Here is a 14,091-nt window from a genome sequence, read left to right as displayed (position 1 = left end):
GCAGAATATTTGTGATGCAGTGTGTCGTCTTTTTCTCCGTTGTTATTATTATTGTTGCACATTCACCTCTGATTGTGCAGAAGCACTGAATTAAAGAGCTTTTTGGAGTATTTTTTATTAACTAATGAGTATTTAAATTAACTATGTTTTCTATATTTAAATCCTTCCACCTATATTACTGTGGATTTTAAAAAAATATTATCATGGTACTTTAGAAGAAGCAGCTTAAACTGTTGCTTACGTAGTACAAAGTTCCAATGGATGATCGTAATTAAACTTCAAAGCATTTTTCCTCCACTTTTAAATTAAGTTAAAGCCAAACTCTATTAGGGCAGAAGGGAGTCCCATGGTTAACGTGTTGGCCAATAGAGGAGCTTCTCCCTCTCCTTCATCATGACGAGGGTCCTAAAATACAGCAGCAGCAGCAGCGCCTCGTTATGAGTAGTGCAAATTGTAGTGACAGCACAATGCGCAGCTACACAGAATCTCAAAATGAATTCCACCAGCGTTGATGGTCGTCATAACATTAATAAAAAAAAAAGACAGACCTTCAGAAGCATGTGATGACACTAACAGGGAGTCAGTAAATACATCAAGTAGTCTGATTTCACACTGCAGACACTCAGTTTGTCCATTATAGATGACAAATCCTTTCATTACTGCTGTGTTTTATTACCTGTGTGTCCTCTTAATACCATGATAATATCATATAAAGAGGTGCATGAAAGCCAAAACAATAGACCAAGCCAGAATCACATGTCAAAATAAGATGAGAATGATCAAACAGCAAGTCAGATTGTGGCCTTTCTAAGTCTGCATGACCAGTTTCTAGGTTAGATGGAAAAATGTTAAAGGAGAAATCTGGCATGGGATCGGCTCCAGCCCCCTGTGACCCTGCACTGCAGGACAAAGCAGGTTCAGATGATGAATGGATGGAAGTCAAGATGGTGATTTTCAATGGAGGTGAGAGCAGAGGCAGGATGGCAGACCTTAGTATTAATAAATGATCATCTGCATCAAGCTGCAGCTTTCACAGATACATTTCAAGCCACAGTATTTATTTCTTCTGGGGATTTCCCTGGAAAACAGACACAGTCCAGAGAGGCAGACCTGCAGCTCAGGATGCAAACCCAATCTGTAAGCAAGCTAGTTTTGTTATTGCTCATTTATGAAGTGTGAGGCTTTGTTTTGAAAAGCATCTGTAAGTCTGCAGGACTGAGAGAATGTAGAAACACTGGACCGGTGAGTTTATGCTACACGTCTGAATTATGGAATCTTGTATGGAAACAAATTGTGTGTTATTATGTTACATTAATGTACTGTTGTTTCCTACTGGCACCCTGACATCTTTAATGCCGACTGGGCAGAGAGGGTCCTTAAATAATACTTTATTAAATAAAATAAAACACAGGGACTGTAGACAGGTGCCTCCCTGTAGAAGGTCATCTAAGGTCAGTGATGATTTAGTGAACCTGATAAGTTCAGTGAAGTGAAAACCGAGACAGACAGATGTTGCATGATGTGCAGATTTGCTGCAAATTACGGTAAGAAAAGCATGAACATGATGAAGGAAGGATGTGACATTCAGAGTCCATGAACTGAGCATATGGGCTGTGTGCATGTGATTAGTCTTTGAGAGTGAGATACTGACAGTGTGCATGTGTTCACCCTCTGCCCTACTTTCTGACTGATGATGCTGCAGAAAGGAGGAGGAGAGGGAATATCCCACAATGCCACGCTGTTCGTCCCCAGGGCCAGATGGATGGATGGATGGATGGATGGACACAGATGGATAAGCATAAAGATGGATGGATGCTGCAGTTAGTTGAGCGTGTTTGCTGTCGCCGCCCTCACAGAGGCTCGCGCTTTCGCAGTTTTTAAACCTGTGTCATGTCACAAAAATCAAATACTGGACTTCCGGTTATGAATTTAGAAATAAAATTCTCGTTTAGAAACAATATGTGGGTTTTTTCCCATTAAGTTGATCACTAAAACTAACTTATACACACAATTTAAGTTACATTTCTATGGAAATATTTTTCATTGAGCCTTTAGTTATTTATGGGACCACACCACATTATATTAATTTACACTTATGAATACAAGAAAAATAACACATATTTGATTCAACATTTGTGACACTTTCTTGTCATATTATTTCTTCATCTCAGTACGTTATTTCCGGGATTAATGCAAAGGATATACATTTTGTTGTGAAATGGGAATAAAAACAATTTACCAAAATATAGATTATAGATATGATTATAATTTGGGGGGGTGTACGCTAAAGAATTTTTAATAGTAAAATGTGTATAAATAAAATAGGTACCGATGTTTTTACGTTCTTTTTACGTTTTTTAGACTTTGAAGTTTTTTTTGTCAACGAAGTAACATTTTTCTAGGTTTTATTTTGAAGGTCAGACATTTCACTTCCGGTCCACGTTCGTAGCTTAACGTAGCTCGCTCTCAGTTGGTCAAGAGGCTCGTGAGTGCAGTTCGGTCTGTTGTCCAGGCGACTGCGCGTGCTGCCTTACCTGGCCGCAGTGTATAAAGACGGTCACGGTCAGAACCCGCATCGTTAAGCCGTTGACGGTGTGTTATTTACCCGCTGCAAACATTTCAGTTCTCCGCCCCATAACCACTACCACCGGCATCCACGTCCCCTCAAAAGACGAGGGAGACGGGGGTCCAGAGCGGGGAGGAGGGAGAGACGGGATAGAGGACCGACCAGCATGGACCCCCAAGCGAAGGACCGCACTAGTCCGGCAGCGGCTGCGGGGGGCTTCAGCGGGCGCCTAGCCTCCCTGGGAGCCGACGGAGGTGACTCAGAGTCCGGAGCCGGCTCAGAGGAGGCTGCCGTGGGCTGCTGCAGCGACACGTTCAGCAGCCTTCCGGACATGGAGCAGGACACTCTGGAGGAGAAGCTGAGAGGGCTGGCGTTCAGAAAGCAGACCTCGTATCGGTGAGTGGACAGCGGGGGGATGCTGGGACAGGGTCAGAGAAAGACGTTTATTTAATATCTGGGCATTATGAATCGAGTTTAGCTAAGCATTAGGCTTATTTCTTTGTTATAAGCTGATGCTAGCAAAATCATGTCAACAAAATACAGGAAAAGCACACTAATAGATTCATAGTTCGGGGTGCACTGACAGTTTAATGGCAGAATTCTGACATAAAGCTGCACATGCTGTTTGTGTAGTAAGTCCAGTGGCGTGTCCGGGCTAACCTCCATCATGCTGTTAACACGAAGCAGCATTTGAGCTGCTGTCACTAATGGATCAGAACAATTTTACACAAAATGTGTGCATTTCCCTGCGGTGTTGTAGCCCTGTTGTGCTGGTTCATGTAGAAGAAGGGCTGGGGGGGATGGAGGGAAACTATTGATTTTTGGGCTGTGTGTGTGTCTGTGTGAATCCCAGCAGCAGCCTGACACCCCAGTGCGACTGGCAGCTGCTGTTGATAGTGAAAACTGGCCGGAGACCAAGCTCATACACGGTCAAACAGCAGTTTGGGTTGTCAGATGTCAGTGTCAGGAACGTGTGGCATCTATCTATCATCTATGTATCTATCTATGATTGGTGCTGATGATGATCAGATCAGTTGTTTTTGGTTGCTGTGAGCAACAGTGTGTTAATCCAGCCATATCATTAAAACTTATGTGGCAGAATTCAATTAAAAATCAATGCTAGCTTTACCTTTTTTCTACCTCTAATTAATGGCCTAATCAGAGTAAACACTCCTCATGTAAACACATGGAGTAAAATTGGCTCAATAGAGGAAGGAGATTCATCCCTTTTTAAAAAGGGGCTGGTACATTGTAATCCTATTACATCCCTGTGACAGATGATGATTTGTCCTCTTGATTATTTTCCATTTGTTTCTGCAGTGTCTGTGTTCCACAGTTTGTGTACCACAAAACAGTAGGATGGAGACTTGTTATTGTGTGATCATTTACAGAGTCTCTCTATTCCTCCCTGGGGAAGCCATCTTTGGTTAAGTTGTGAGTTTTCCAGGAGATTGTACATCCTGTGGAGTGCCACAGCTGGTTCAGCCCCTTTTTTATAATTTTCTATAACCACAGTTGTTTTGTTGTGATGAAAGGGTCACCTCAGTAGAATTTACAGCAGTGAAGTGCTGAATTTTGGTACATAATCCATGTAAAAACCTTGACCTCCTGGTCAACAAAAAGTTCAGCAAAAAGAAGAAAGAAAGAAACAACAATAGGGCAAGCAACAAGTCATTGAATACAGTTCAGCATCACCATAATGGAATAATGATACAATAAACGATTTCATGTAAAACCTTTATTGATTTTTCTGTCATTTGGAAGGAAGGCTGCTGTCAAGGATTCTGTGTAGCCAGCAGAAGAAAACATGAGGTGGGAGAAATGTACGAGTGGCATTCAGCATGTTCAGAGAGGTGCTGAACAGTCTGCACATGTGGACACACACATTTGTAAGAGTTCTGTGTTGCTCAAAGATTGGTCATCCTAAACATCTGAAGGGGCCACATTTGTCAGGTTGTTTTTACAGATGTTACAACAGCTGTTACGGCAATTTGGATTGCATGCAGTGAAGCAGCAAACTGCACCTACAGCATGATGTTGCCTTTTCTTGGATGTTTGATTTGTCAATGCCACTGTGCAGAAGGTCAGAGTTTCTTAACACAAAGATAGCAACGAGCAGAAAACAGCTAACTGGCTCAGGCTGACAGGTGCCGTCACTCTGTGGAGCCCTGACGTTCATATAGCTTTGTTGTGTTTTGGTTGATAGAAGGCTTGTGATATATGATTGATCACTGATAACTCAAGGCCTAAGGTTGTCAACAAGACATTTATTTGAGAACTCTTGAAACATACCCATCTGTGCATCTTGGAGTCTTCCACAGTGCTGAGGATGTCAAAAGGGTGATCACAGGGCTGTCTCAGGGGATGAATCAGATGAACAGGTGCTGCATGATGGCGGACTTGTGGTCTGTGCTGTTGTCCTTTTGGAGGAGCACTCCTCTTGCAGAGTCTTGCTGATTTCCTCTGGTAGCGGTCTGTAACAGAGTAACCCTTTTCCAGGTCATTCACCAGCAGCAGCCCTCAGAACTCTGAGGCCATCCCCTTAAAGCAGACCTTACTGATATAAAGATTTGACTGTTTTCAATGTTTGAATTGTTTTTTGGACTCCAGTTCCCTCAGAGTTTTGTTGTGGACATGCTCGTCTTTGTCACTGTACTGTTGTCTTATCGGTCATGGATCTTGTCAGTGGTCTAGAAGATCTCCTAGGCTCTCTCAGCTAAATTTGAATGTATTAGTCGTAACTATGCTGGAAGGAGGGGCACCTCTGCTAGTGATGCCACCATGTCATGGTGAAATGACATGAATGATGAATGATTAATCATGAATGATGAGAATTCCTTGCTCTATGTGTAAGAGCATGTGGTACACTCTAACGTGGGTTCAGAAAATGTATGAAAGACAAATTTTGACCACGTTACACATGAACTGTGTAACGTGAACAACTGCTTCAGCACTCACAGGGTGACATGTCACCCTGTGAGTGCTGAAGCAGTTGTTTCCAGTTATTTTATTTTATTATGCACTGATGTGCCATAAACACTTCAATGGAATCCTTAGCTGGAATAATTTCATTCGGAGAGGATGACAAAAATGCAGCTGCTGTTTGCTTCTGTCCACCAAACTGTGTTAGAAAGTCTGCCACTTTCCAATTATTGATGTACTTATGAAATGTTTGATGACGTTTTGAATGTCTTGCCAGAATAGAGTTTTGCTTGATGTTCTCACCAAATACTAGACTTCAGTGTGTTCTAAATGATATTTTCAACCTTTCACATTGTGTTAATTGTATGTTAGGTCGGGATGAATGCAGCTGAGTACATTTAATTATACAATACAATACAACACCACTATACCACCACAATACAAAGACAGGCTGAAGCTGTCATGCCTGTGTTGTGTTGACCTTTGACCTTATTGGACGAAGCTGTGAATCTGTGAATTTTTGTCCTTGTAGAATCAGATATGTGAAGGAAATGGAATTAGCTGGTCAAAAGGAGAAGGATTGTGAGGAGGTAGTTTACATAGCTTTGAAGTGTCCAATGCCAAGAAGTGAATTACCATATGTGGCAATATGAAAGCTCAGAAACGATGCTGTTGAACATCAAAGGCAGTGTGTGTGCTTTTTGTGTGTGAGGTTGTGGTATTGTGTGTTTGTGGCAGCATGAGGCACGTGTAAGTTATCTGCCAGACATTCGTCACACTTTGTGTGTCTGTGTGTGTTCCCAGAACACTGTCCCTCCTTTTATCTATTCTTAGACATTTCACCGGTCTGCCTGCATGACAGCCCTTCCTCATTCAGAAAGACAGTAGCTTTGTGTGCATGTGTGTGTGTGTGTGTGTATCATTCCAACAGGTTAGTCAGCAGTAGTTTGTGAGACATTACATCAATTAGCTGGTCAGTCGACCGGCTGGATACTAGTCTGTAAATCAGTCACTGACTTCTCGTCCCGTCTGTCTGTGATAAGCATTTATACTCTTCTGGACTATAAAGCTGTAAATCTACAGTAATGGAACATCATAACAATATCTCTGAATGAAGCCATTATCTAAATGTCCACAATATTTGCAGCCTTACTGAAAATCCCATTAATGAGGTCACAATTGATGGATGCTTGGACTAACATAAAATATTTAGTGCAACTTACAGTAAGAATTTAACTGCAATTAGTACAGGGAGATATGTTTATATTTATTGTAAGGTGATGCCATCAGAGATGCATTCCTGTGACCATCCTGTTGTTATAAAGTTCTAGATAAAACTGCTGCTAGGTGTTATCAGTTTTCAAATTGAAGAAGTGTTTTATCTTCAGCTTATATCTGCATCAAATGGAGCTTGGAGAAGATTTTGCAATTTCTCTTCAATGACAACTGAACTTAGGAATCTGTAGAGCCTGATTAATGTATTGGTCTGGTGATATTATCAACCAACATCTCAGATATATATTAGTGTCGGTGTCTGGATGACACCGACACTAATATGATGAAATGCTGGTAAACAACTAAAGAACCCAAATCCACTTTTAGAAACTTATGTTTTCCCTTCTTTGTTTACCCAAGTTTTGATTGTGGAGACTCACTCATGATGTTTCATCTGAGTCCATACAAACTAACCAGCCGCCCATGAACTTTGTTTCTGCTAGTAAAACTGCCAACAAGATCTGTTTGCCCAAGAATGAGAAATACAAAGAAAGAAATGCTTTGTTTCATCATCCAGCTTATCTTGTGGTGAGACCTTACCACCGCCTTCGTGGGAAATGTTGCAGAAGTAAACGCCACAGGACAGGATGTTGTAACATTATCCTTCCACTATTTACAGCCCACTTCACAAACACCAGGTCACAATGGGCACATGGCCACACAGTCCGGTATGCTGCTCTGAGTTTCAGTTATTTTGTAGCCAAGACACGAAGAAAGACTGGAGAGACAGATGAAAAAGAAGAGGAGAGGGAAAACATAAAAAGATAGGAATATATCTCATGTTGCTACCACTGTGTACCACCTGCAGGGGTAAACAGTGATCAAAGGCCTTTCATCATCTGATGCTGCCAGAATATAAAACTCTATTCAGCCTTCAATTAGGACAGAATACAGAGGGGAGAGGGAGAATAGACGGGTGGAAAAAAATGGCCAATGTTTAATACAAAGTCAAAAGTGTCATGAAATATCAAAGACAGCCAGCACAAATAATGATGGCAGGGTCACTGTGATGCATTATAAGACTCTATAAATAAAACCAGCCTGGTGACCTATTATATCAGAATAAGGCCTTTAAAGTCCCAAATATATAAAAATAAATCTGTTCCTCAGCTGATGCTTTTGATGCTGACCTCAGCCGTTTACCTTTTTTAAATGAAACCATGCAGTTGAAAGCGTACTGTAGTAAAAACCTGTGTCACAGTTCATTGCAACACTTAAAGGCATTCATGAATTTTTAACTTTGTGACTGCAGTCTGCAACTGTTATATATAAACAATGTACACGGGTCAACAGCCCGCAACAGCCTGAAGAAAAGATTCAGATTTAGAAACCCCTGTAATGTCACTCTACGCAGGGTAATTGTGTAACAGTAATACATCACAGTACAATACAATAACATCAGCGGTCCCTGGGGAAATTTAATATAAAAGGCCAAAGAAATGCTCGTTATACACAACATTTAAAAACTGTCACACAGTGTTACACAATCTCCAGTGAAGACAATCAGCATGGTCATTAAAAGTGGCAGGATTGTGCTTCCTGATGACAGAGAAACAGAAAACATGTCTCTTGGGTCCTCATCAATATACCGTCCAAGTGTGAAGTGGATCAGATGAACAGTTGTTGATAAAAATGAAGAACAGTAAGGCACGCACACACACACAGGCTCAGAATTCTTCCTTGCTGTGTGGATGGGTTAAGCATTCATTTACAGGACTCTTCTTGTGTTGGTTAAAGTGGATGATAGATTGAAACACCTGTGTGCTCCATAGAAGGACCTGCTCCTTTATGTTTTTTACAAGCTGTGTACAAGCTGCTTCTGTAGCACAGTGTGTTAAATTCAGTGGAATACTTGGCTCGTGGTCCAGGCAGCTTAAAGACACTCATGAATTTTTGAAGCAGACGATCACAGCACCAATTGTTGATGAAATACGGGCTGGCTGACACAATTTCCCTTCTCTCTTCCTCAGAAAGGATGAACAGATATACATGCATATTTATGGTATTCCTTTTCCCATTAGAAAGAGAGGGAGGAGGAGGAGGATAAGAGTGTAAGCTGTATGGATAATTCAGAAGACATAGCAGATTAACAGATGCAGGTTTTGTTGCTGTGATGATAAACTATGCAGTGTTTGACTTTAACATAATGGTGCTACACAGACAACTTCTTTGACACGGTATAAAGTAAACATTCTGTAAACATTAAGTAAGTTTGACTAAACAGTGCCTATTAGTCAGGTCTTCATGCCATGTAATGTAGTGCTTTAATCATTAAAAATTACAAGTACCACTACCTATGAGAGTTACAGGAGTTCATTATGAATTAATCTGGGTGTTATTTTTCCTCCAGGTTGTCAGATACAGAGGATGCTAGAATAAAATATATGAGCTTAACTAACAGCCCCAACACTGATTATGAGTTCTGTAGATGAGGGATGTTGAGATGCTGAAGGGACTGCCCCCCTGTGAATAATGTGTGTGTGAATCATGATGTGGAGTGTTTGCTGGACTGACCCTACCCCCTCCTCCTCTACTTTGTATACACACGGTGTATTATAGACAGATAGGTGTTAGTACAACTCTTTCTGTACGTACTCTGAGTAACACTGCTCCACTTGGCTGTTGCTCTGTTCGTGTATGCTTATCCATCATTTTCTGCTCAGAGGACGAGGACTGATGACGTCTTTTTTTGGAACAGTGGGATTTCTGACTTATCTCTCTCTCTCTGTCTTCTTTCCTAGCCTTTTCAGGAGTGTTTGAGTATGTGTGTGTGTGTGTGTGTGTGTGTGTTGGGGGGTTATTTGCCCATAATGCAGTGTGCTGAGGCATTAAGGGGTATTGGCTGACAGGAGCCGCTCCTTATTAGTCGTCTAGCTGGCTGTAAGAGGCTTTTCCTGCTTGGAAATGGGTCTAAAAAAAAGAGGGCAAAAGGCGAAACAGAAGAGAAAAGAGAAGTGGATCTTCCTGCTGCAATAGTAAAGAAGAGGAACCTAGTTGAAGAGAAACATCAATCTTTTAACTTCCTTCTGACTGTGACAGGTTTGCTGCAAGAGTATAGATAGACTTGGCCTGTATAACCTCAACAAATGACAGTTGATCCTAAGAGGATCTGATTTATGTGGCAGTAAATGTGGCCTTTTTGCAGAGAGATCTGATGACAGTGTACCAAAAAGTGTTAATATGGCATATGCATCAACAAAGGCAGGTCAGAAACAAGCAGCAACCTCCAGGGCTGAGCAAGGAAGCCCATGTGAATAAACACGAACAGGTCCCAACTGTATGGGCGACATGTATTTGGATTGACCATGAGTACAAGTGCACTCAGCAGGCTCAGAAGCTGCTCACATAGTGATGGTTGACAGACTTTAGAAACCTGTGGGTGACATCACAGAGGGTCTGTACCATTTTACAGTCTATGGTCTGAAACCTAGAATGGTGAAACCCACCACAGTGAATGTGATGTAATGGAACAAAAACCTGATGTGATTTAAAATACAAGGAGACAGGATGGCCTCCCCAGCTGCTCGTCTCTGTTACTTTATGTACTGCAGGTGTCTGTTTACATTCCTGAGATGTAAAGGAAAAGGGGCACTGGCCTGGAATAGGCTGTAAATTGTGTTCAGCGCAATGCTGTGAATGTGTTTCTATGTGAAACAGAACACACCACACACACACACACACATTCAATTAATTTTGAGATCAATCACTTCAGATGCCTTGAAACTGTACCTACTGTGTTTTTATAACTGATGCTGATTGACTTTTACGCCCCTTTCTATAAAATTACGGTAGTTGTTTGACTTACATTAAAATGGCTTATTAACATGACCAGGATGGATAAAGGCTTGGAGTGTAAATGTGGCTGCATGGACAGCTGGCTGAGTGATTGATTGCAAGGCTAAATTACTCAGTGTTGGACTGGATTACAAGCAGGTAGAAAACGTTGATTGAAGCCAGACATGGTTAAGAAAAAAGCTGTTTATTAAACTGGATAAATCAGGTGGTATGATGTGGATTTTCAAGACACTTTTATTGATATTTTTGTGAATTTTATTTTTTCTATAGTTTATCTCATTTAACTCAATGTCTGTTTACACAAGAAAACCTGATACATGAAATAGTGTTTGTTAGCTGTGTTTTCCTGATATGGATGTGTACTTTGAAAGTAGCACCTCGACTCGCTCTTCCAACAAGCCCATCTGTCTCGATAATGAACCTGTGGAGCCGACTGCTGAGGTGACACTGACTCCATCATTGCAGCTCTGACTCTCTGTCTGATAGTGTTTTAATGTAAGAGCATCACACACACACACACACACACACACACACACACGCATTAGTATTTCAGAAGAATTAGAAACAGAGGAACAGAGGAGAGAATAACAAAAAAATATGTTTACATTGATAAGGTTCCCTTTTCTTTTTCTTTTTTGATGTAGTGTAAAAGTAGTAAACAGTAGGAATGTTCATTTTCAGCTGAGTGAGTGATGTTAGAGCACTGACAGGAGTTGGACTTTGTGGCTGATATGGTGAGAAGTTTCAGACAAGATCAGCATCTTGCTATAAAAGAGAGGTAGATGAATGCCCTTATTTACTGCAGGGTCGTTTGACCTGAGAAAGAATGGCAGTTGTACCTTTTCCCACTAAAGATCCAAAGCCAAATGTTTAGTGGGTTTTTTGCTCAGTGTGGAAGGGAAACAATTTTTTCTGTCATAGACCAAAAGCTTATAGAAAAGTTTTTTGAGAACACAAAGTTCATGAAAGTTTTATTTCAGTATCTAGGTACCAAGAGGAAAAAAGTACACTTTCATCTTCCATGTTTTTGACCTCTGATCTGTTGAGCTTTTCTGCCAGATGGATTCTTCAGCTCTAGTCTCAATGCTTTATTGTCCGGGGTAAGCGTCTTTTAGAGATATTTCAGAGGTTTTGATGGATTAGAGAGACCCATGGCTATATTGCAGTATTTGCTGCTGACTAATTTGGCCCACACCCAAACATGGCAGATGCTGAGAAAGATTTGTGTTTTATATGCTCCTGTTCCTGCCTCTCTCTGCATATCTCTGGTATTTATAGGTTTCTACACACACACACACACACACACACACACACGCACTACAGTGATAATAAACATGTATGTGCTGAGTGGATTAAAGGCCTTTTGGAAGGTCTCTTGTGTGTGTGTGTGCAGGTAGGATTACTGCTTAACTCTCAGCACTCACAAAGATGAGTCTCCACTCAAAGCTCTTTCTCGCAAACACACATTATATTAATGTGCTTTTGCTCTTGAATTATAATAAAACTATGAATATGAATACATTTATTTTCAGTTTACCTCACACCATTTCTGTTGCTTTTCTGTTTTTAATTTGACACAAACTGGTGCACTCCCACACACAAACACACACACACACGACCTAGCAGACCTCAGCTGCAGAGACACGCTATAATTAGTGAGACAGCATCTTTATCTCGCTCTCTTTTTCTGTATGTGTGTGTGTGTGTGCGCTTGTGCTCTAATTGCTCAGGTTAGATGAGAGTCATTAGTAAATGATTAACTTTGTTAGGCAGCTGTAGCCTGAGGTTACAGTGTGAGCACTTTTTTCTGACTTTTCTGTTAAAAAGTTTTCTGCTATAATACTATTGGTCATTATTTGCTTTTAATAATTCTCAGCCTTCTTTCTGTCTTGTTCACTCTCTCTCTCTTCTCTCATCTTTCTCGGCCTCAAACTGCTTTATTCTTTGCTGTCTTCTTTGTGTGTGTCTATTCTAAGCAGTAAAGGTCAGATACAGATGCACAGCGTGAATCTGATGCCTCCCCCACATTACATGCTCGCTCTCACATGCACACACCCATAGAAACACACACAGTGACAGTGTGTGTAATTATGTAGGTGTCAGAGGAAGATGCAAGAGAAAGGAAGAGAGAGCAGAGGGCAAGAAGAGGCCAGTTTCACTGCTATGTTCTGGCTTTGGTTCATGACATGTATAAATTGATTGTAGAGCAAGGTATACATGCAGTACCTCCATCGCTGTGTCGCACAGATCTCTGGGAGTCTGTGAGTGTGTGTGTGTGTGTGTGTCAGGTTTGCAGTAGGGATGTCCTGATCTGAGTCATTTAAATGGAGTCCTGGCCTGATTTTCTACACCACAGTGCACACCATAGGTACATCAAATTATGAATTATCTATCAGTAAAACTGGCTATGCTGCACATATACAAGATCAGAAAATGGTGTTTTATCTGTGATTGTGTAAGTTCTGTTAGTTCCTATTGTTACATCGCCTCCTTGATTGTTAACCCAGCAAGGAAAATTGTGCTCTCCATTTGCCACCTGTGCGGTGCTGTAGTTCCAGTTCAAGCTGCCTCCTTGTTATACATAAACCTGTCAGAATGATGTGTTGAAAAGATCATAAACATCACATATATCCAGGGCTATTATACTTCCTCTTATACTACCTTTAGCAGCTTGCCATACTAATCCTGGTACCTGGTATTAAATGGTGCAATATGCCATGTGTGAGTGATTGTTTACAGTCCAGTTGAGCAGATTTCAGAGCAGCTGTGTTTGTCTCCCACATTTCTTCAGATACCATCACATCTCACTCATTTTACAGGAAACTTTACTTTTAATCTATTTTCATCTTGTCCTCTTTTTTGTCACAATGTTACTCCATTCTTACAGACAAGGCTGAAATAGTTGTGGATGTGAAAGTAGAACTATGTTATAGGTGTTTGTAGTTTGACATCCACCCATGTCAGTGAACGCCAAGAAACCCCAAGCCCTCTGATACCTGCAACATAAAGGTGATGCTTCAATTTGCATGATATTTGTGTCTGCCCAGTGACTTTGTATAAATGTGTGTTGTATTAAGTTTTGCATTGCATTCAGTCTGAACACACCTGTGGAACATAAACTTGACTGAAGATGACTGAGGGCTTTCACCTGCCCGAACATGCAGTTACAGAGCAAACACTGCTTCAGAAATGTTTGGCGTTAATCTGCAAAAACAGTCTCTAAAGTAAGGAGTCAGCACCCTGGCATGGTCTTTTTTAGAAGTGTAATAACTTCCTGATGATAATGCAGATACACATTTGTAGGTCTAAAGTTGTGCTGCTCTGTGGATGAAACTCGACCATGTCTGTGCAATAAGACAGTAAAAAGATGCTAAAGCAAAATCATGAGATAAGTTTCATCAAATTACTTTGATCTTTAATTTTACAAAAAAATAAGATGTTGTTGTGCAAGCCAAGGCCCAAACTATCAAAACTCAAAGCTTAGATTTAATTTTAAAAAACATTAAATTTAATCTCAGTGGATTTGGGGTTCT

The 14,091-nt window shown here is 40.9% G+C and overlaps 1 protein-coding gene across 3 annotated transcripts in view; it reads left to right on the top strand.

The window, feature by feature from the left end:
* The first annotated feature begins 2,488 nt into the window (after positions 1-2,488).
* The window catches only part of dgki (diacylglycerol kinase, iota), a 44,994-nt gene continuing 33,391 nt past the window's right edge, over positions 2,489-14,091 (top strand). For all 3 annotated transcript variants that reach the window (XM_028395224.1, XM_028395233.1, XM_028395214.1), the window contains exon 1: positions 2,489-2,962. In XM_028395224.1, coding sequence (XP_028251025.1) covers positions 2,733-2,962 — 230 coding nt within the window. In that variant the 5' untranslated portion in view covers positions 2,489-2,732. The remainder of the gene's footprint in view (positions 2,963-14,091) is intronic.

This window comes from Parambassis ranga, chromosome 2 (genome assembly GCF_900634625.1).
Source record: "Parambassis ranga chromosome 2, fParRan2.1, whole genome shotgun sequence".
Lineage (NCBI taxonomy): Eukaryota > Metazoa > Chordata > Actinopteri > Ambassidae > Parambassis > Parambassis ranga.
The sequence above is the reverse complement of the archived record's forward strand: the minus strand, read 5'-3'. Positions and strand labels throughout refer to the sequence as shown.